General features: G+C 40.6%; 2 protein-coding genes across 2 annotated transcripts in view; one reads left to right on the top strand and one right to left on the bottom strand.

Moving 5' to 3' along the window:
* The first annotated feature begins 704 nt into the window (after positions 1-704).
* On the top strand, positions 705-2,647 carry LOC109430167 (U3 small nucleolar RNA-associated protein 6 homolog). The gene has a single exon (XM_019706212.3). It carries the CDS (start codon positions 779-781, stop codon positions 2,558-2,560), a length of 1,782 nt encoding a protein of 593 aa, XP_019561757.2. The 5' UTR covers positions 705-778; the 3' UTR covers positions 2,561-2,647.
* The window catches only part of LOC109430166 (SWI/SNF-related matrix-associated actin-dependent regulator of chromatin subfamily A-like protein 1), a 37,648-nt gene continuing 18,939 nt past the window's right edge, over positions 2,592-21,300 (bottom strand). Inside the window, exons 4-5 of the mRNA XM_062849954.1 lie at positions 3,111-3,242; positions 2,592-3,041 (exon numbers count right to left, since the gene is read on the bottom strand). Of these exons, the coding sequence (XP_062705938.1) occupies positions 2,661-3,041; positions 3,111-3,242 (513 nt within the window). The 3' untranslated portion in view covers positions 2,592-2,660. The remainder of the gene's footprint in view (positions 3,042-3,110; positions 3,243-21,300) is intronic.

Genomic DNA, 21,300 nt, shown 5'->3' on the forward strand with positions numbered 1-21,300 from the left:
ATTTTTAAATGGGGCCTCTTGAAGAGCGACAGAGATAGCAATGAAAAAATGGGTATGAGCCATTTTACGAAGTGACAACAATGTTGATGATGATGTTGGTTTTCACGGGTTATTGGACACTACCTCCTGTCAAAATTCATTCATAAAATCGGCTCGTAAAATAGACTATTCTGACGCGAGCGTGCAGAGATGCATCTACCCAATAGTGGTAATCACGTTCAAATGTATGCGTGTCTCTTTTGTAGATGTAGTAGTGAAACTTGGGGGAAAATATGTGCACTCTTACCCCGGTTGTTAGTTTTATCATTATTTAGCCGTTTTACCCAAATCAGTTGGGTAATATTTTCATATGCAATCTGAATAGCCTTTGAATTGTCGTGCATTTTTGTGTATGGAAAAATTCAAGCTAGTGTTCGTGTGATGAAAAGTCACTTATCTCTATGGGGGTCCTTGAGCCCAATAAGCCAATTTTGAGTAAATGTAGGTATACTCAAATTTGGGTTGAATGAGGGGGGGTCTTGGGTTGAATTTACCTACTCTTAAGTATATTTTTTTGCTGGAGGTAAAGGCAATTTACCTAGTGTGAGTTTAATCGATTTACTCAAATTTGGCTTATTGGGCGGAACTATGGGATTGCGTCAAAAGAACTCAATTTTGGGTAGTTTGGCGGTTCCGTGTGCGCACCGCACCGTGTTTATCTTCATCAGTCACTGTTTTCACGTGTTTCGTTCAAGTTATCGCAAATTTCCTCGTTTTATGCGTGTTAAAGCGATAGAAAATGAGTGAATTTATCGAAAAACGCCGCGAGTTATCCATCCAGGAGTATGAGTTTATGAAGCACCTTAAACTGTTCACGGACGATGAAATTCACGGCATAAAAACAAAGCGCTTCCAGCACGAACACAAGGTGGAACGCCGGGCCAAGGAGCTGCCGGATTTTATCAACTACATTGTGTATGAAAACAATGTGCTGGAGCTGTTGGCCGAGCGGCGCAAAAAGCTGCGGGTGTACAGCGGGCGGCACAATCTTGAGAGCGGCATATTCAACCGGATAAGAACGCTGTACAAACGGGCAATGGACCGGTTCCCGGCGGAGTACCGCCTGTGGACGCACTATTTGAGGCACTGCGAGAAGCACAAGCTCGAGACGGAGGGTTCGCGAACGTTGGACAAAATGTTGAACTACCACGGGGATAAGCCGAAGGCGTGGATTACCGCGGCCAACTGGGAGTACAAGCAGATGAACAGTATGGAACGGGCGCGGCATTTCATGTTCCGGGGGCTGCAGAGACATCCGGAGTGCCGCGGGTTGTACGTGAATTTCTTGCAGTTGCAGCTGCAGGAGGTGGAGAAGATTTTGGAATCGTCTGAAGAGGATGTGGAGGAGCTGATGGAGAAGGACGATTCGCCGTTGAAACGAGCGCTGGAATGTTTGAAGGTGGTTTACGAACATTATGCGGGCAAGGACCGTGATTTGGAGTTTTTCGTTGAAGTTTTGGATAGTTTGAAGCCATGCGCTGTTACGAGAGAGTTTGGATTGACTGTGCTGGAAGACATGAAACGATTGTTTGCAGAAAAGGAGCTCATGTGGAACACTTTGGCTATGCTGGAACTGAATGGATCACACCTGTTGAAGGAAACGAGCGAAGAGAAAGGAGTGAAGAGCGAGAGTTTTTTCAAAGAAAATCTCGAAGGATGCGTACGAGTCTACGAGAACGCAGTCAAATCGCTTCCTACCAAGACTATGTGGTCTTATTATATTGACAGTATGCTGAAAGTTAACGAAGATATGTCATCTCAGCAGAAGCTTAGACGCAAAGTACTTGGAGTTGCCTTCAAAAACGCCTTCGAGACTGGCTATCTCGAAGAAGATAAATACGTTCAGTACCTGAAGCTACTGATCCATACCGACAAACCTCAGGACTCATTCGTTACAGATGTTTTGGATAAAGCTCTAGATGCATACCCCAGTTCCGTCAAACTTTGGGAATTACGTCTCATCTATTTAGGTCGTAAGCAAGAATCGTCAAATGAATTCGATGGAGTGTTCAAACAATCTCTGGCCAAATGCAGCGGAGATGTGCTACCACTTTGGGTTGCCCGGTTCCAGTACTATCACACGCACCCGAATCACTCCGATCGCTTGGAACAAACTTTCAAGGACGCCATCAATCAGCCACCAACCATTTCGAAGCATTTTCAACCCCTTTATCTGGACTTCCTAACCATAACGGAAGACATCAACACCGCCCGCAAGCAATATCGTCAAATGCAACGGGACTGCTGCCCCTGTCTGGAACTTCACCGCAAAATGTCTCAGCTGGAATCCATCCAGGCGCAACCCAACACCGATCAGTGGCGGCTGTGCCACGAGAACGCCACTCAGTACTTTGGAACCACGGATCCATCCGTTTGGATCGACTACATCCGATTCGAGAAGGAAGCAGGTAGCCCGAAGAATATGCCCCTCATTTTCGAACGAGCCAAGTCACGTCTGGACGATGACCTGGTAGCTGAGTTCATCACCGAATATGAACTGCTGAGGAATCCTTTAGTTTAGTGCTGTCACAAAATCAGGATAACAACTAATGTAACATTTAGCTAATAAAGTTTAATTTCACAGAAAAATATAACTTCTTCAAACGCATGAGTAGTAACCACTAGAAATCCAACCCCGCCAAATCGTCGTCCTCGCCGTCGTCCAGCATTCTTTGCAGGTCGCTGTTGCTGTCAGTCTTGGATGATAAATCACTTCCGCTAGCCTTCGCACCATCGCAAACGACGAAGCGGTCCAACGTCCCCATCGCAGTGTCCCGCTTCTCCAGGTACGCTTCGATGTTTCCCGCCGAGCAGGGGGCATCCACATTGGTCGAATCGGAGAAATCCTCGTTACACAGTCCGGCCTTGTTCAGGATGTTCTGCTTCTTCTGCAGCATCGTCCAGATGATGTCGTCGGCAGTTTTCTTAGCGAGAAGGTATCGAACCACGACCGTTCCTTCCTGGCCGATTCTGTGGGCGCGGCTTTCCGCCTGGGCTAGGGTCTAGAGAGTAGAGTAGAGAAAACAGGGTAAGGATTTGCTCCGTAATCGACGTTAGATCGATACACTTACGCTTGGGTTCCAATCGAGTTCGGCAAACAGCACCAGCTGGGCGGCGGTAAGGGTAATTCCGGCATTGCAAGCCTTCAAGGACAGGACGGCAGCTCGACAGGAATCCTCGGTTTGAAACTTCTCCACCAGGCTCTGAGAATAACAAATGATAACAATACATAGTTACATTTCATGGATTTTTTGGGTTATTGCAGCCTTAGCATTATGAACACTATCCACGCTACCCTTTTTGGAATTTAATTTCATCATATCTAAATTCAACAACCTACAGCTCATTTTAGAAGCTGAACATAAGAATATGGTATATGAAAAACTTGTGCGGCTAGACTAGTTCTGCAAGAAAGTCACGGAAAAAAACAATATTTTTCGAATATTTAAGGTAAATGTCACGAACTACCTTTGGAAAATGTCAATTGATATTCATCGTGAAGGGTGAAGGGTGAAAGAGTTTCTCAATTATTTCCTCACCAGCGATTTCTCCAAGGATCTTGGCATATCCAAAAGAATTCATCATTCACCTTGGCGTTATTTTTGAGATTTATTAATATTGTTTTCCGAGAATTTCTTCAGAAATGCCTAGAAGAGTTCCTTCATAAATAACTGCAATGGATTGCTTGCAAAATTTGGCCAAGGATTCTCCAAGGAGTTTCTCGAAGGTTTTACTAAGAGATTCATCTTAGAATTCCAGGAAATATCCAAAGAATCTATTGGATAATAAATCAAGAGTTCCTCCAAGGATTCCAACAGAAGTTCCTCGAGAAAAATCTATCGAAATTATTTTGAAAAGCCTTCTGGAATTCCTCCAAAGAATTCTTTAAAATCCATCTAGTCTAGGGGCTTCCCCAAAGATTCCTTCAGGATTTTATGCTAGCATTTTTCTTGGAAATCTTCAAAAAAAAAAATATCCTATTGCGATTTTTGAGAGGACTCATTCAAAATTCTTTCGAGAAACTTTTTGAAAAATACTTCTAAGTTTTCATCAAGCACCTCAGTCATGAATTTCTTCAAAAGTTTCTCCAAGGATTCCTTCAGAAATTCCTTCTGTTTTGCAGATTGGGAATTTTCCAGCAAACACTTCAAGATTTCTTACACATTTATTCCGCAAAATTTCTTGAAAATTATACATAGATCTTTTAGATTTTTTTTAGAAACTCCTGCAACGGTTTCATTAATCATTTATCCAGGCATTTCTTGTTTAATTTGATTGATAATTTTTCCAAGAATTTTACCGAGGATTCCTGTTCGAATTTTGGTCAAGGTTTTATTCGAAATTCTAAAGGGATTCTTACAATGATGCCTCTAGAAATTCCTCCCAGAATTTCCTTCAGGATTTTTTTCCGAAGATTTCTTTAGTAGTTCATTCAATAAATCCTCTTCAAAGATTCTTTCAGAATAAATTCATTTAATCTTTTATGTTTTTGTACAAATATTCCATCAAACAATTCTTCAAGTATTGCATTAGATATTTCATACATGATTTCCTCAGGACTTCCACCAATAATTTTGTAAGATTTTGTAAGAAAATCTACCAAAACATTTTTCGAGAATACTCTCATGCCAGGCTTTTCTCATGTATTTCTACAATTACTCCGGCTATATTTTTTTTCTGAAGATTCTTACACAAATTTTTTCAAGAAATTCTATAGGAATTTCTCAAGAGAATCAGAGTATTATCACTAGAAATGCTTTAGAAATTCCTCCAACAATCATTGCGATGATTTAGGAATGCCTCTAATGATTACATCAGTAATTAAAAAAAAGGTGTAAGAATTCTTTTTAGAATTTTCACAGAAATTCCTTCCAGAAGTTCTAGTGGAGTTTCTTCAAAAAATCAATCGAAATTTTTCCAAGGTTTCTATCAGATTTTTTTTTCTTTTGATACCTTTAAAGGTTTCTTCAGCGAGAACACTAAGGATTTTTTTTTCAAATTTTCCATGAGAAACTTCTCCAAGAATTCTTCCTTGGATATCTTTTACAAATCAGCTAGCAATTGCTTCAAGGACTTCTTTACAAATTCCTTCAAATTTTGCTCCAGCGATTCTTACCATAATATTCCCAAGATCTCCATAAGTAACTTTCTGAAAAAAAAATCCAAAAATGATTTCTTTAGGACTACCCCATATAGCCGAGGCGGTAAACGCACGGGTATTCAGCATGACCATGCTGAGGGTGACGGGTTCGATTCCCGGTCGGTCCAGGATCCTTTCGTAAAGGAAATTTCCTTGACTTCCTTGGGCATAGAGTATCTTCGTGCCTGCCACACGATATACGCATGCAAAATGGTCATTGGCAGAGGAAGCTCTCAGTTAATAACTGTGGAAGTGCTCATAGAACACTAAGCTGAGAAGCAGGCTTTGTCCATATGAGGACGTTACGCCAAGAAGAGAGAGAGAGAGAAAGAGGACTACCCCACATGATCCCTTGAGCAATTGGCTTGAGGTAACTTTTAGGATTTTTTTTCAGAAATTTCTTCAAGAGTTTTTATGCAATCCTTCAAACTTTTCTTTTCTTTTTATATTTAGATTTTAACTTAGGCTAATTCTTTACACCAAACCTTCAAACGATTTTTCTAAAGATTCTAATTTCTTCAAGGATTTCTTCAGAAAATTCCTCCAATAGTTTCTGTAGAAAATCGTCCAAAGATTCTTTAGGCGATTTTAGCAAGTCCCAATTCATAATTCAAGCCATAATTTGTTTAAGAATCCTTAAATTCCAGTAAGGATTCAGTCTGTTTCTCCATAGTTTCTCCAAGGATTTCTTCGAGATATGTTGCAAAGATTCAGTCAGGGTATTCTCAAAGTTTCCCTTCAGATAATTTCAAAAGGATGGACACATTCATCCTCAAAGGATTCCTGCACACATTTTCTCAGGGGATCCTACAGAAATTCCTCCATCGTCTCCAGCAGAAATTCCTGCAAGAAAATTTACAGGAATTTGAAGATTATTTTTTGATTTGCACAATATAATTTTAGAGGAATTCTTTTGGGTTTCCTCCATTCCATCCATCACTCCTTTAAGAAATTATCCAGGCATTTCATAATAAATTCTTCCAAAAAACCGTTAGCTTTCAGTTTTATCAAGACGTAATTCTTCCAAGTACTTTAAGCCTACACGTGAAAAAGCCTAGGTGTTTTTTTTGTTAATAAACTTGTTTCGATTGCGCACCGCTATCAGGAAGAACACACATTATGGTATCTATTTAGTAGCAGACATAGGTGTGCGTGGGTGGATCGAGATGAGACCTATCGCAACTGAAACATGTTTGTTTATCAAAACGCTTTTGTGTCCTGTCCACATGCTATGCTACATTGTATAAAGTTCTTTATGTTCTTTAGTAGTAATTCATGGGAAATACCTCCAGAATTCACACAATGATTCTTCCAGGAATTATCTAGAAGATTCTTCAAAGATTTGTTTAGAAAATCCTGCAAGCATTTCCACAAGGACTCCTTCAGGAATTCCACCAAGATTCCTTTAGAAAATCTCCCAAAGATTTATTCAGGCGTGTGTAGTGTATAGATGTTGAATAATGAAAAATTTATAAAATATGAAATAAAACAAGTTTTGATTTTGGTGCATTTGTTTAATCGGGATGCGCATCGCCGAAGCCTATATATATCATGAACTGCTCGCGCGTCGTTGATCGCCGCTTCTTCGGCCACCGCGTTGTCGGCCGCCACTCCGCCTGTTCGATAATGATTGATGATTTACATAAGGCAATCTAGCGATCATCACCCTTCTCTCTCAAGCAGTCACAAAGGATAGCAATTTTTTGTTTAATATTTTCATAGGGAAACATTTCCGTATGAAAACAAACCTATCCTCCTCGGAAGTCAAACAGAGAAAGGTGATCAAACGTCAGATAGCCTTACACGGAGAGACGAATCTACCCAAAAGTGAGTTCTTTCCACCCAACTTCGGGGTTGCGTGCGTCAAGCCAATTTTGGGTTGATGGAATCGATGTTTTTGTTGGGTTGTTCCCGCTTGCTTCCATGTGAAAAAAATACCTAATTTTAAGTTTTTTCCACCCAACCGAAAATTTGACTAGGTTGTATTCACTCAAATTTGAGTACTGTGCTAGAAACTCAGTGTTGGCTTGACGCACGGAACTGCAAAAGTTGGGGTGTTTCTCTCTTCACTCTCTGACAACAATAGAAAGAGCGCATGAAAAGGGAGATGAAAAAGAACTCAAAATTGAGTTTAAAAGTACCTAATTTTGAGTTTTTCAGTTTCTCCGTGTATAGAGATAAATGACATTTCAACACACGAACACTAGCGCAAATTTTTCCTCACACAAAAGTGCACGCCGATTGAAAGGCTATTCAGATTGCGTATGCAAATATTACCCAATCGAATTGGGTAAAACGGGTAAATAATGATAAAACTAACGTTCGGGGCAAGAGTGCAAATATTTTCCTCGCAGTTGTGAAACTACATCTACAAAACAGGCACGCATACATTTGAACGTGATTACCTCTATACACATGCAAGGGCCTTTGTGCAAAACGATGTGCGAATGAAACATTAGGATACACAAAAAAATAAGATTGTGTTGGTGTGTCGGGAAGTGCAAAAGAAGTTTGCTAAGATAGCTCTTCGCATGAAATCTGCGAGTCAGTTTATTGACGAATTTTGGGACGGATACACGTCTCTAACGGAGACTTACTTTTTTATCGGATTTCGCGATTTTCTTGGTTCGGTATGGTCAGTTTACTACAGCGTGATCTCAGAAATTCATATACCAGATATTTCCCATGAGGAACTCCTGCAGGATTTCTCCTTGGAGAAATCTATAGAAGAAATCCATGGTTGACGCGTAACATTGGATCATGGTAAGAGGTTTCGAACCCGTTTTCAGAATCTGGGCACAATTATCATCTTGTTAATGGGTTTCCACGTCATGAGCGTCAGGCTTGACAGAAACTCCCTCGCGAGAAAATGAGGAAGCGATTTTGGCGATTTTCTGAGGAGTGAAAATAAAACTCAGAAATCACAACGCAAATCGTCAACAGCACCGAGCGCGAGCTTGCCGCGCAGCGAGGAGTTTGTCCAACACTCATAATTTCTTGTTGTGTTTCTCACGTCCACTCACACTCAAAAAGCTCTCGCGAGTTCCACTCCCATACAAAGAAAGACTCTCGAGGCGAAAATCGCACTCAAAAACCCGAAATAATCATCGACTCTTTTTTCGTTCCCCTCTTCCTCGCTCAGTTTTTATTGCCTCTCTGGTTGGGGTTCGTTCGCTCCCTCGCGACGAGGCAAAAGCAAAACACCGCTCTAGAGCTTGTGGCAAAACTCTTTTGATTTCGAGGAGGATTATCAAGCCTGATGAGCGTAGCGTGATATCGACCACACGATGAAGCGAAGCGTGTTCAGCTTATAGGCCATATTTTTTTTAATGGGTTTTCAGTTGGAGTTGCGTGACAGCTTGTTTGTCAAGGCTGAACACGTTATTCAAATTTCATTTCTACAAAGACCAATGTTTAGACGGAATAGGCTATGTTGCCCAATTTAACACTAGTTTTTACATTGTGCCTTAGTAGTTTTAATCAAAATTTTACATTTCCCCTCCCATAGATGTATTAGTCATGTCCACCCTTAGTCAAGAGAAGCCTATGAAGCTATCAGAATAAATCTTAACCCGCGGAACCTGAAGCCCCAGGAATGTTTATGTCCTTACTATTACTTCTTTTAAGTAACATAACAGAAAATGCTGTCTATGTTGACAACTGTGCCTATTAGACGTGTGCGCCGCCTAATTGATGGGTCTCCATCTTGCAGAGGATCATTTGTTTTGGTAAACCAAATTGACACTTAGTAGCGCTACTGACGCTGTAAAGGCGTATCAAACTAGATGTTAGTCACACGAACAGTCGCGACATTGGACTTCTGTGGCTAGTTATGCTAACGTGTTTGCTCATGCAGCTCCATCTAAGATAAGAATTGGGGTTCCTTCAGAAGTTTCCTCTGGGATTCTTTCTAAGATCTCTTGTGGATATTTCTTCCGGGATTTCTACAGGAGCTCCGGGAATCCTGCAGGCATTCCATCCTACATTCTCAATAGTTTCTTAATGAATGTCTTCGGAAGTTTTTATTTTTGTTATAGTTTTATGTAAAACACCGGGTTAACATTTAATAATTCAACTTTATTGAGAAAACGATCTTAACACTCCGGTGGCTCACTCAGCACTGATGGCGGCTAACTCAGTCACCGACGCTTTGGCTGCTAGAGTGTGAGTGTGTATGGAAAACGGAAATAGAACGAGGGGTGTCTCAATACATACAGTCGGAACCCGCTCGTTGAGCCACAACCTCCACCCAACCAACGAATTCGATTCGCTAGTTGGGTGAAGTGACAGCAGCACAAGGGGCGTGTGCATTGTTTTTTTTTTAATCATGTTTAGGTTTCAAGCAAAAAGGAAAATTTTCAATTTGTTTCACATTTAGAGCAAAACTGATACGTTTTGCAAGATACATATATGGCCAATGCGAAAAATAATTATTTTCACCCATTTTTAGTCGGTAAAGTGAAAATATAGATGTTTATGAAACCACCCGGACCAAAAGCAAGCACAAAACGCTTTCGATGATCGACAAAATAAAGATTGCCGATGTTTTGCATTTGTTTCGAAGTAATTGTACATATTCTTATTTGTTTTAAGAAATATGAAATAGTAATTCTTTTCGATTATCAGTAAAGTTTAAGAAACCAAAAACGCATTAGCTCACCCCTCGGAATTACAGATTGGTTGTCATTTTCAGTTTGACATTGAATTATGACATCCAGGTACTTTTTAGTTGGCTGACAGCTCAACTAACGGGGCCCCAACTAAAAAGCCACCCAACTATTAAGCCCCCAACCAGCGGGTCATGACTGTACTACAACATCTTCCCCTTTTTCAAAACTCTAAACGAAAATCTTTTAACTTTTCCGGAACTCGAATGTTTCTTCTTGGTCGGTCTAACTTTGTCGGTATAACCGGCGGAACCCTCTTCGATTTAGCGCTGCTTGTTGACATCGTCGCGGTTGATTCGCTTGTTGTCATCGTCGCAGTTGTCTCGCTTGGTGATAACGATGACGACGCGGGGAACGCAGTAGGCATCGTCGGCATCGTTGGTGTTTCTTGTCCAGGTTGGGTTGGCGGAGAACATTCGGCAAAACTTTCAGCTTGCGACAGCGTGTTGTGTTCGCTGTGAACATCACGGGCGGATGGCACTGCACGGCTTAGCGGCGTATCGGGGTCTTTACGCGGCTTCAAATGGACCAAAGATCGACGATAATTGGTACCGTCCACATTCACCGAATACGACCTGTTATTGTACCGGTGAGAAACTGCTCCTGATGACCATTGTTTTGAAGACTCCGGATGCACTTGGACGTAGACCGGAGAACCAACTGATAGCTTCGGTAAGTTCTTCGTTTTTCTGTCGTAGTACAATTTTGAACGTCTACGATTCTCCTCTATTTTAGCGGGAACATCCTCCACCAACTTTGGCAGAAGATTATTTACGGAAGTAGGGACACCACATCTAGTAGAACGTGAGAATAGTCGTGCCACGGGACTCGATCCAATCTTGTTGGGAATGTTTCGCCAATGGAGGAGTGCGTACCAGAAGTCACTTCCACTCTCGTCAGCCTTCTTCATCAGATGTTTGGCGATCTTGACTGCCGCCTCCGCTTTTCCATTGGCCTGCTGATGATGCGGCGCAGATGAAACCAGTTCAAAATCCCAATCCGCGGCAAATTTGACCATCTTCTGACTGGTGAAGTTGGTACCGTTGTCTGTAACAACTCTTTGTGGTATTCCGTAGCGGCAGAAGTTTTGCTTGCACAGCGACGACGGACTCTGGACTCAAATCGTTCAATCGGTTCACCTCGAAGAAATCTGAAAAGTGGTCAACGGTGACGAGAAATTTACCTTTTACACCATTGAGCTGAGCGAAAAAAACGTCCATGGAAACAAGCTGGAACGGATGAACGGGGATCTCGTGACTTCTCATCGGAGGATTAGGTTGTGACGACGAAAACTTGGCACACACACTGCAGTTTTTTACCGCATCCTTGATTTGAACTGACATGCCCGGCCAGAACAAATTAGCTCGTGCCAGTTTTAAAGTTGCTTCCACGCCGTTGTGGCTTGCGTGGCAACTTTCAACCAGCTTCTTTCGCAGCATATGGGGTATCAGGATACGATCGTTGCAGAAGATTAGTCCATCTTGAGTGGAAATTTCGTCCCGATGTCCGTAGTACACTTTAACACTGTCTGGAACACCGTCAGCACTGTCCGGCCACCCTTGCCGAACGTATTGGATTAGCAGCTGCATCGTTGGATCCACTTTTGTTTCGTGCATAATTTCGTCCAGTTTGGAGCTCGTTACGCAGAGATAGTTGCTCAATTTCAAATCTTCAACAGCCTCGAAAATCTTGAAAATGTTTTCCTTCCTGTATGCATCTCGGGGTTCAAAGTTCAACGACGGTGCACGGGATAACGCGTCAGCAACAACGTTGTTCTTTCCGGTGACGAACTCAACAGAGAGATTATAGCGTTGAAGGTTTAGCAGCATATGCTGTAAACGACGAGGCGCCGATAGGAGGGGTTTCTTGAAGATCACAAGCAGTGGCTTGTGATCAGTCTTTACAGTTGCCTTAGGGTTACCCACTATCAACTGATCGAATCGAACGCATGCAAAGACTATAGCCAGCAGTTCTTTTTCGATCTGGGCATAGTTCTTCTCCGTTGATGTTAGTGTTCTCGACGCATATCCTATTACCGACTCTTGTTGGAACACGGCCACACCGAGGCCAATGCAGCTAGCATCGCACTCGATTGTAATGGGTTGATTCACGTCATAGTATCGAAGCGTTCCTATGTCCGACACTAGTGCCTTCACTTGGTTGAACTCGTTTTCTTCTACCGATGTCCACTTCCAGGGCTGTGTCTCCGGTATGAGCTTCCGTAGATTTGTCAAGTTGGCGCTCAAATTCCGAATAAAACGACCCAAATACGTCACCATTCCAATAAATCTGTGAACTTCCTTCCGGTTTGACGGTCTCGGATATTCACGGATCGCCTCGATCTTCGAATCGTCTGGCTTGAGGCCCTCGTCGGTGAGTAGGTGTCCATAGAATTTCACTGACCTCTCGCACAATTTCAGCTTGGACCTGTTGAGCTTGACATTGTGGCACTGCAGTCGGCAACTTTTCGAGACATCTGTTATGGTTCGCTAATGCTTCTTCGATGGTCTCTCCAACTCCGTACACCAGAAGATCGTCCGCAATGCACTCCACTCCATCCAGACCTTCAATCACCTCCTGTAGCTTGATCTGAAAAATCTCTGGTGCTGGGGCAATTCCAAACGGAAGGCGTGTCCAGCGATAACGCCCGGACGGAGTCCAAAACGTGGTCAATTTACTGCTCTGCTCGTCCAGTTCTACATGCCAGAAACCTTTTCTAGCGTCCATTGTCGAGAAAACTTTTGCCTTCCCCAACTCCGGCAGTATTTCGTCCAGCGTTACAAATTGTAGATTTGGTCTCCTGAGCGCTTTGTTCAGATGAATTGGATCCAAACAAATTCTGACTGCTGAATCCTTTCCACCGCGTTGGACGACGACTATATTGCTGACCCAGTCCGTGTGGCTTGTTTCCTTCGTAATTATGCCGTCTTTCTCGAGAGATTCCAATTCCTGCTTCAGCTTACCTCTCATGGCAATAGGCACACGACGTGGTGGTTGTATTGAAGGCTTGACGTCGTGATCCAGCTCCAACTTAACCGTCCCCGGAAGCTTGCCATATCCTGTGAATAATTCTTCGTGACGTTCGATGATTTTCAGCGCCTCTACACGATAGATGTTGAACAGTCTGTCTGATTCTGCTACTTGCTTAGTCGGATCCTGATTGATGAACGTCACCGTATTACAAAACTTAACGAGTCCGAGCTCCTTGGAAGCTCGCGCCGACAAAAGGGGCCGGTGATCGACGTCGACCACTTGTAGCACTAGAAGAAACTTCTTCCCCAGGCGGCGACATGGTATTTTCACTTGTCCAAGGACGTTGATTGGGCTACCACCAAAGCTTTGCAGACGCAATTTAGATGGAAGTAGCGTTGGTTCTCGAACTCCCGACAGCTTTGCAAGAGTTGCATATCCGATGAGGCTGGTATTAGCACCGGTATCCAACTCACACAAAATATTCTCCCAAGCTTCGTTGAATTTCAGATTCAGTTCTGCCATAACACTTCCACCACTGTTTGAATTGTCATAGATTTTGCCAATTTCGTATTCTTCACTCGATTCTTCTTGTGACAGTTCACTTTCCGTATCACTTTCCGATTCTGAACCACTGTTGTCCTCTTTCACTTCTTTCACTCTTCTTTGCTTCCGGCTCTTCAGCTTGCCGCCGGATTTGCACACTTTTTCGAAGTGATTTTTGCCCTTGCACTTGTGACACCTCTTGCCCAAGGCTGGGCAAACACCCTTCGCGAACTCGTGCATATCACCGCAGAACTTGCATCGCAATGACTTTTGCTTCGATGATCCTTTTGTTTTAACCACTTTATTCACTTCGGTGCAGATTCCGAGTTCATGTGCCCTTTTAGCAGCAATTTCTTCTGCTCTGCACAAATCAACAGCTTTTTCGAGGGTGATGTCCGTTATCGTCAGCATTTTCGTTCGAAGCTGAGGCCACTTATTCGCTGTTACCACTTTGTATGCCAAAAGTTCCTTTTCCAGCACCCCCAGTTTAGCCACTTTAGTTAGCACTCTTAATCTGGCGCAAAAGTCATCGATCGATTCACTAGCCGATTGTCCAGCGGAGAAAAAGTCCAGACGGTCTATAATCACATTCCTTTTCGGTATCACTTTGTCTTTGCTGCTAGCGCCGCTTGAGGATCAGCCAGCTGTTGCGCCGTCAGCTCGAAATTGAAAAATTTCTTTCTCGCTGGTTCTCCGATGACGGTCAGCAGAAAACTCACTTTCCTTTCATTTTCCGTAACTGGCCACTTGTCCATGCCAATGGCCTTCGAGTAGTTTTCCCAATTCCGCTCGAAAAAGTCGAAATTTTCTGACATGTCTCCTTCCAATGCCAGAGGTGACGGCTGCGGAACGGGAACACCCGACGAACTTGCTTGCGGTTGGGCGGTCGCTTGCATTGCACTCTGCCGGGCCGCTGCCGACACTGTGTTCATGAGCTGAGAAAAAATGTTTGTTTGATGCTCCAAGAACATCTTAAATTGATTTCCACCCGGATAAAAACTAACCATAGGGTATTTGGTGAAAACCATTCCTGTACCATACAGTGTACCAGCTACAATATAGTGTATTGTAATGGAATGGTTCGCTAAAAGCTTTGCACATTGGTAGCTATTATACATCTACATCCGATCTTTATGTAACAATATATTTTACTGTTTTTCTTACGTTTGAACCATTCACTATTCCGAAACAATCTTTTTCCGTGCATTTTAAATTTTTTATTCAGTTTATGATTTTTTCCGTGCTTTGTTTTGTTGATGTCCGTGACATTTTTGTTGCAAAGGAAATGAAAGAGAAAAAAGTGAATAAATTGAAACATCTATTTAAAGTCAATAAAATGTTTAAATAAAGTGGTAAACCAGGTGTCCTAAGGACTGCATATCCAAGAGATATGGTGGGCTAGGTATGTAGAGTGCGATGAGAGGAATACGAATGTAGGTCAACCCGGAAAGACGCAGGCCAGATTACCGTAAATCAGTGGATGAGTTCAACACTATTCTTTCTCTTCTCTCATGTGAAATTGCCTTGTACAACAACCGAATTAAATGCGATTTATCTTTGACATTTTTAACATAAGGACTGGACTGGACACTGAAACGACTTCTGAAATAAGTTCAGTAACAAATTTTGAAAACGACGTATAATCAATGGTGTAGCATTGATTATACGTCGTTTTCAAAATTTGTTACTGAGTTCGTCTTCGCTTTTTAACCTAACTTATAGTTGAATCGAACTTGACAGTTTTCTCATGAGTTGTTATGTATACATTTCATAGTTCAGTCAAATTGGAGCCTCAATATTGCAATAATGGTTAAGCACGCTGTAATGATACTTATGTACCTCGTCACCCACTTCATGCAACTACATTAGTGGTCTAATAGCACTTAGCGCGCTAGGCATAGTTCCATCATGCCGCTCAAAGTGTTGCCACAAATAATGCTTAGTTTGCAAAACCCGGTTATCTGGCTGGTGGGACATGGGAGCTTAAGCTTCAACTGTTAATGCAATCAGAGGCTACTCAGACTTAGACGAGTTTAGGTTAGTTTGGCTAGAACTGCCATTATCGAAGGAACATGAAGAGATAATATAACATTATATGGTTTATCTAATGTAAAACAATACAACATAACAAAAGAGAACCATTCCAAAACCATGGTTAAATTTATAACCAGTAGTGAAATTACAATTAAAAACAATATATTTACGGTACATTTTATTGTTTGAAACCATACGTGTACCATACAATGTACGGTATATTAAAGCCCACGTATCAGTATTTCGAACAATTCATTTACAATAAAATGTATGGTTTTGTAAAAAAATATATATGGAGAAAAATATTTTTTTATATTGTTACGATACTTAACAACCCGTATAGTATATTGTAAAAATCTCATTTACAATTCACTGTATGGTGTCTAACATTACATCTTATTGTTTTTGTATTTTTTATTTTTACAGTGGTGTTTATTGTAACAATATGGTTCTAAATAGTACTGTTACAATACAACATTCGGTTTTTCTACTGTATTTTTTATTCGGGCATCCATGTCGATGAGGCTTTTCGAATCACTTTTTCGCTATTCCAAAATGGCCGCCGATGCGACTGTACACAAGCGAAAATTTGTTTTGTTGTTCACTCAAAACAGATCACCTATTTTCGCGATTTCACACTATGACGCCGAAAATAATTAGAAGCCTGCGTCAGCTTCTGACACCATGTTATAGTTTTATGTAAAACACCGGGTTAACATTTAATAATTCAACTTTATTGAGAAAACGATCTTAACACTCCGGTGGCTCACTCAGCACTGATGGCGGCTAACTCAGTCACCGACGCTTTGGCTGCTAGAGTGTGAGTGTGTATGGAAAACGGAAATAGAACGAGGGGTGTCTCAATACATACTACAACAATTTTACTTCCTGAAGATATTCCCGGAATATAAACCCGAGAATTCCAGCGATTTCAAATTTCTTCTGGGAATCCTCCAGGAGTTCGTTCTCTCTGGGATTGCTTAAAGAATTTCTTCCAAGATTCCTACAGAAGCTCCTTCAAAACATTCACTCTGGGATTCCTTCCGAGAATTTCATGCGAGATTCTTACCGGAGGTCCTTCTGGGATTTTTTCAGGAATCCTTTCTGAGATCTTCCAGTATCCTACAAGGGGCCTTCCATAAATGATGTAGCATATTTTGGTCAATTTTCAACACCCCTCCCCCCTCATAGCCTATTTTCCCATGCCTAATACATAGCTCGTAGCCATTTCAGGGACTCCCCCTCCTCTCTAAAATGCTACGTCATTTATGGATAACCCCCAACAGCTTATTTCGGTATTCTTCTAAAAACTTCTCTTTTGAAACTCCTTCCGGGATTGTTACAGCAACTACTTCTGGGATTGCTTTAAAAATTCCGGGAATTTCTTCTGGGCTTCTGTCAGGAATTGCTTCTGGAATTTCGTCAGGAACTCTTTCGTGGAATTCCTTAGAAAATTCATGCCGGGATTCTTCCGTGAAATTCTACTGAAATTCTTCCAGAAACTGATTTCGGGAATTATTCAGGAATTCTTTCCAGGATTCATCTAGGAATTCTTTTTTGGTTTCTTCCAATAGAAGTTTCTAATGGACATCCTCCTAGAGTTTATTAGGGAGTATTTTGAAAAATTATCCCTGCAGTTTTTTTTTAATTTATGACGTTCCTCATGAAGTTCCGACAGGTTTTATTTGAGAAAATACTCCAGCAAGTTCCTTCCGGTTTTCTTCCAACAGGAGTTATTGGAGGCATTTTATATAGAACCTTTAAGGATTCTAAAAAGATGATTCTGAAGCAATCGTAAATTATTTCATGATTCATTCTATGATTTTGAAATTCCTATGAGGTGAATTTCCTAAAAAGCATCTGAGATAATTATTATGTTAAGGCTCATAAAACATTTCAAGGAATAAATTGTGTATGAACAGAAAGAGTACACTCTGAATAGTTTAACTTTGAAACATTTGCAAAAATTCTCGAGGAATCGCATAAAAATCTCTAAGTATTAAAATTTGAAACAATAAATGTTAAATCACCTTTCACAGGATTTTTTGTTTTAGAAATAAGAAGACATTCTTTGATTGTTTAGACAATTCGTGAAATATATTGAGGATTACTTTTTGAAAAAAAAAACTGGATAATTGCCCAGTAAAGAATCACTGCGAACATTCCAAAGATGTTTGAACAAATCTGTAGAACTTTTAAGGATATGAATGTATGGAAATATTAATTTAAGGCGAAACTGGATCATTTTCCATTTTTGGTGTTTTTGATTTTTTTATAAAAAAAACGAAGCAGTATATTCAAAATCGGTTTTCGTACACATGTAGAGTATGGATCAAGGTATCTCCTGATTTTTTTTCGTGGTGGAAAATATTTTTCGTTTTCGCAGAAACCATGTTTGAACAAAATTCCACAAAAAAATTGTTTCTGCAAAAATGGAAAACTTTTTCCACCACAAAAAACATTCAGAAGATACCTTGATCCATACTCTACATGTGCATGAAAACCGATTTTGAAAATATTGCTTCGTTATTTTATAAAAAATCAAAAACCTAAAAAAAATTGAAAATGCTTCCAGTTTCGCCTTAAGACACAGTAATTGTTGAGTTCAGAATCATGCAACCGTACAATAGCATCCTGTCCAATTCTAGTCTTAGGCCTTTTTGGTACCCCTGTGAGGCTGCTACCCTTGTTAAGGGGATACCTAAAACTCCTGATTTCTTAGAGGATACTAATATCAATCGAAATAATAAAATCCTTGTAGTAATTTATCGAACAATCTCTGAAACCACCACATTTACGATTCTCAAAGCAATTTTTTAATTGAATCATTAGAAAAATTTCCAATCTCATTCTTGGAGGGAATTTTTATGGTATGTGTATGGTCTTGAGGAAACCATAGAGAAGTCAAAAAAAAAACTGCTGAAATAACTTAACCTCTTAAAATTTCTTTTCTTCGTAGATATTTTTGAAGTCTTCGGTTTGTAGAACTCCTGCGAGGATTTTTTAAGGGTATTACTGCGGAATTCCCAAAGTTTTTATTTTTGTTTTGTATTGTAAGAAATGTGTAACAATCTCACACATTTCTGAAATAATGTGTGCCTTACTAACAGGAATCACATAAAAAAGTTACAGGAAGACATCCCAATGGAATCTTTTAAAACTCAAAGTTAAATTTCTGTGGCATTTTTCAAAACTCTCGAAGATTCAAATAACTGAAACTTCCAGTGTACACTTCTGCAAACTGTAGCTTTGACACACACAAAAAAATCCCTTTAACTTTTTTCAATGAAAAATCTGCTCTCAAAATTACAAAACAAAATGAACAGAAAAAATTAACTTTTTTTTGGTCACGCCGGTTACGCCGCCGCTGCCTCAAATTACCCTATACGCCGCCGCCGGTGAAATGAGCTTCGGCGCACACGTCTAGTGCCTATGCTATCTCCAAGAAATATAACGGTCAAATACCAATTGAAGACAACAACCGTTACTGCGATAACACCCGTGTTGGTAGCCACCTACAGCTCTGGCGCCATCCCCAATGATAGACACTAGTTTTGAACATGTCATGGGCTTCCAATGATACGAGATACGAAAACAGCTTAACTATTAAAACAGAGCCAATCCGTTCATTTGTCCTAATTGGTCATACCTAGATAAGCCAAGTCATTTTCTCCCCCGTACCCTAGAAATGTCAGCCTAGTTATACACAAGTTACATCCTTCAGCTTAGAAACAATCAGTTTTTGTCCAAAATGTCACGTCGAACGCATTGACGTCAGTAAAGTGTTAAAGTATGGTCCACTGCACGAACTTGGGCCGGCCCGTCCGCTCCCAAGAATAATTTGGCGTTTGAGCGGTGTCGTGACCGCACAAAAGTCAAACCATGTGTGGAAGCAGGCAGGCCAGTATAAATTCGTGAAGTAATCCATTGTTCACACGTTAGCTTCGAATCTATCAGCACTATCAAGTGCTGCAACTTTCCTTCCTACTATTCGGTTGATTTCACTAGATTTAGAGAATATTACTGGATATCATTGTAATTTTTAAAAGAAGCAAATCTGTTTTGATAAAATTACTAATTTAAATATATTTAATTATTGAATTGTAATTGCTCAGTCCACACCCAGGCCGACAACTGTCAGCCCATCTGCTTGTAGGCAGATGTGGACCTACTAAGCCTCCCCCGTTGACATGTCCTACACCGAATTAGCACACCGGGATCTTCCACAGGCAGGCGCTGGCGTTACCAGTCCCAACAAGTGTCAGACACATTAAATAGATGGGGTAGAGGATATAAGAAGATGTGGGAATAGGATGGGAAGAGGCAGAAATGAAGAGATAGTAGAGAGGTTTCGATTTTGTTGCTGAAACGAGAAAAAGAAATAATGATAAAGAACATTAGCGATATGTTCATAGATTATGATTTGGTCGATAATTTCTCATCTATTTTGTTTCCATATCGTTGCATCGATGACCATTTTCATCGCCTTTTCCGTTTTTTTAGGGCCATCTCGCGTTTTTTTCGTCATGTCCTCTTTGCCGGTTGGCGACGTTCGGGATGCAAGTAGAAAAGCATGCGTTTAATATGATTAGTAGGGTATGTGTTCCATCAGTAATCTCATGCTCCCATTTTCATCCTATTCGAAAACAAGCGATTACGGCACCGATCGACTCCGTTCTTTTTGTTTTCATGGGTGCTCACTTCTAACAAAAAATACAAAAATAAGAAACAAAACAAACAGCGCTTCAATCCTTTGTTTTTCGTGGGATGAAAATGGGAGCCACATGCTTAATAAGGGAACCAATACCCTACGACAGTAATTGTGATTGCTCAGTACTTCCAGCCCATTTGTCCGCAGTACATATCAGGCATCCCGTTTTAACAAGTCCTACACAGAATTAGAAACCCGGATCTTCCACAGACATTGCTAACTAGTGTCAGTTAAGTTCAATTGAGGATAGGAAGCGGCAAAATGAGAAGACAGTAGCTGTGTTCATATGATGTTTGTCTGACATTGAAAAACTATGTTCTGTAAGTGTTTGACTTTCCACCACAAATTTGATACCGGAAAAATATCTGATCAGATGTATAGTTTCGCAATACTATGTCCACATTGAAATGTTTTTGTAAATACAACTTTTATCACGAAGGAATAATGCTGTTTACTGTTATAAAATAATTCAGTTAAAGGGCAGCTATTGTATTGTAATCCAGAATAAACCTACAGAAAATGTCTCAATAAAAAGTTAACTCTAGTTCAACTAACTACACAAACTAAAAAAGTGTTATTATATTAAAAAAAACCCAGATTAATCCACCTAGTGGTGATAGTGCCTTTCTCGTCGAATATGTACTCAAGAGCCATAAACCAAAGTGTTCCTGAATTCTGAGAATACTCTAGAACGGAACAATTTTTATTTTCTTCTTTTGTCGCAGTGCTCGTTGACTTATTAATGGGGGAGTAGAGTTGATAAATAATTAATGTATTTGATAAAAAAATACACAAACAATGAGCAAATCCGCTTAACTCATCGGATTTGGTAATGAATTTTTTAGAGGACTCTAATTTCACTTTAAAATTTAAAAATTCATTGGTTAAGGGGGATTAGGGGCATAATGGACACCCTAAGCAAATGAGTACGTTAGGCCTGTATAACAGAGGAAACCTTAACATATTATCAGTTGGCTTACGGCTTTAGTTGGTTTCCTGCGTATTTCAATCATTTATAGCAGGTAGAATGTATTTATTGTGAAGAAATAATGAATGGTAAATCGTGTGTTTTTAGGGCTGGCAGAGAAGGTACGGGGCAAAATGGACACCCATCGGGGCATAATGGACACCCCTGCATATTTTATGCAATTTCTTTGATTACATCGATCAGTTAATTAATTTGCCCACGGAGA

This window comes from Aedes albopictus, chromosome 2, assembly GCF_035046485.1.
Source record: "Aedes albopictus strain Foshan chromosome 2, AalbF5, whole genome shotgun sequence".
In the NCBI taxonomy this organism is placed as follows: Eukaryota; Metazoa; Arthropoda; class Insecta; order Diptera; family Culicidae; genus Aedes; species Aedes albopictus.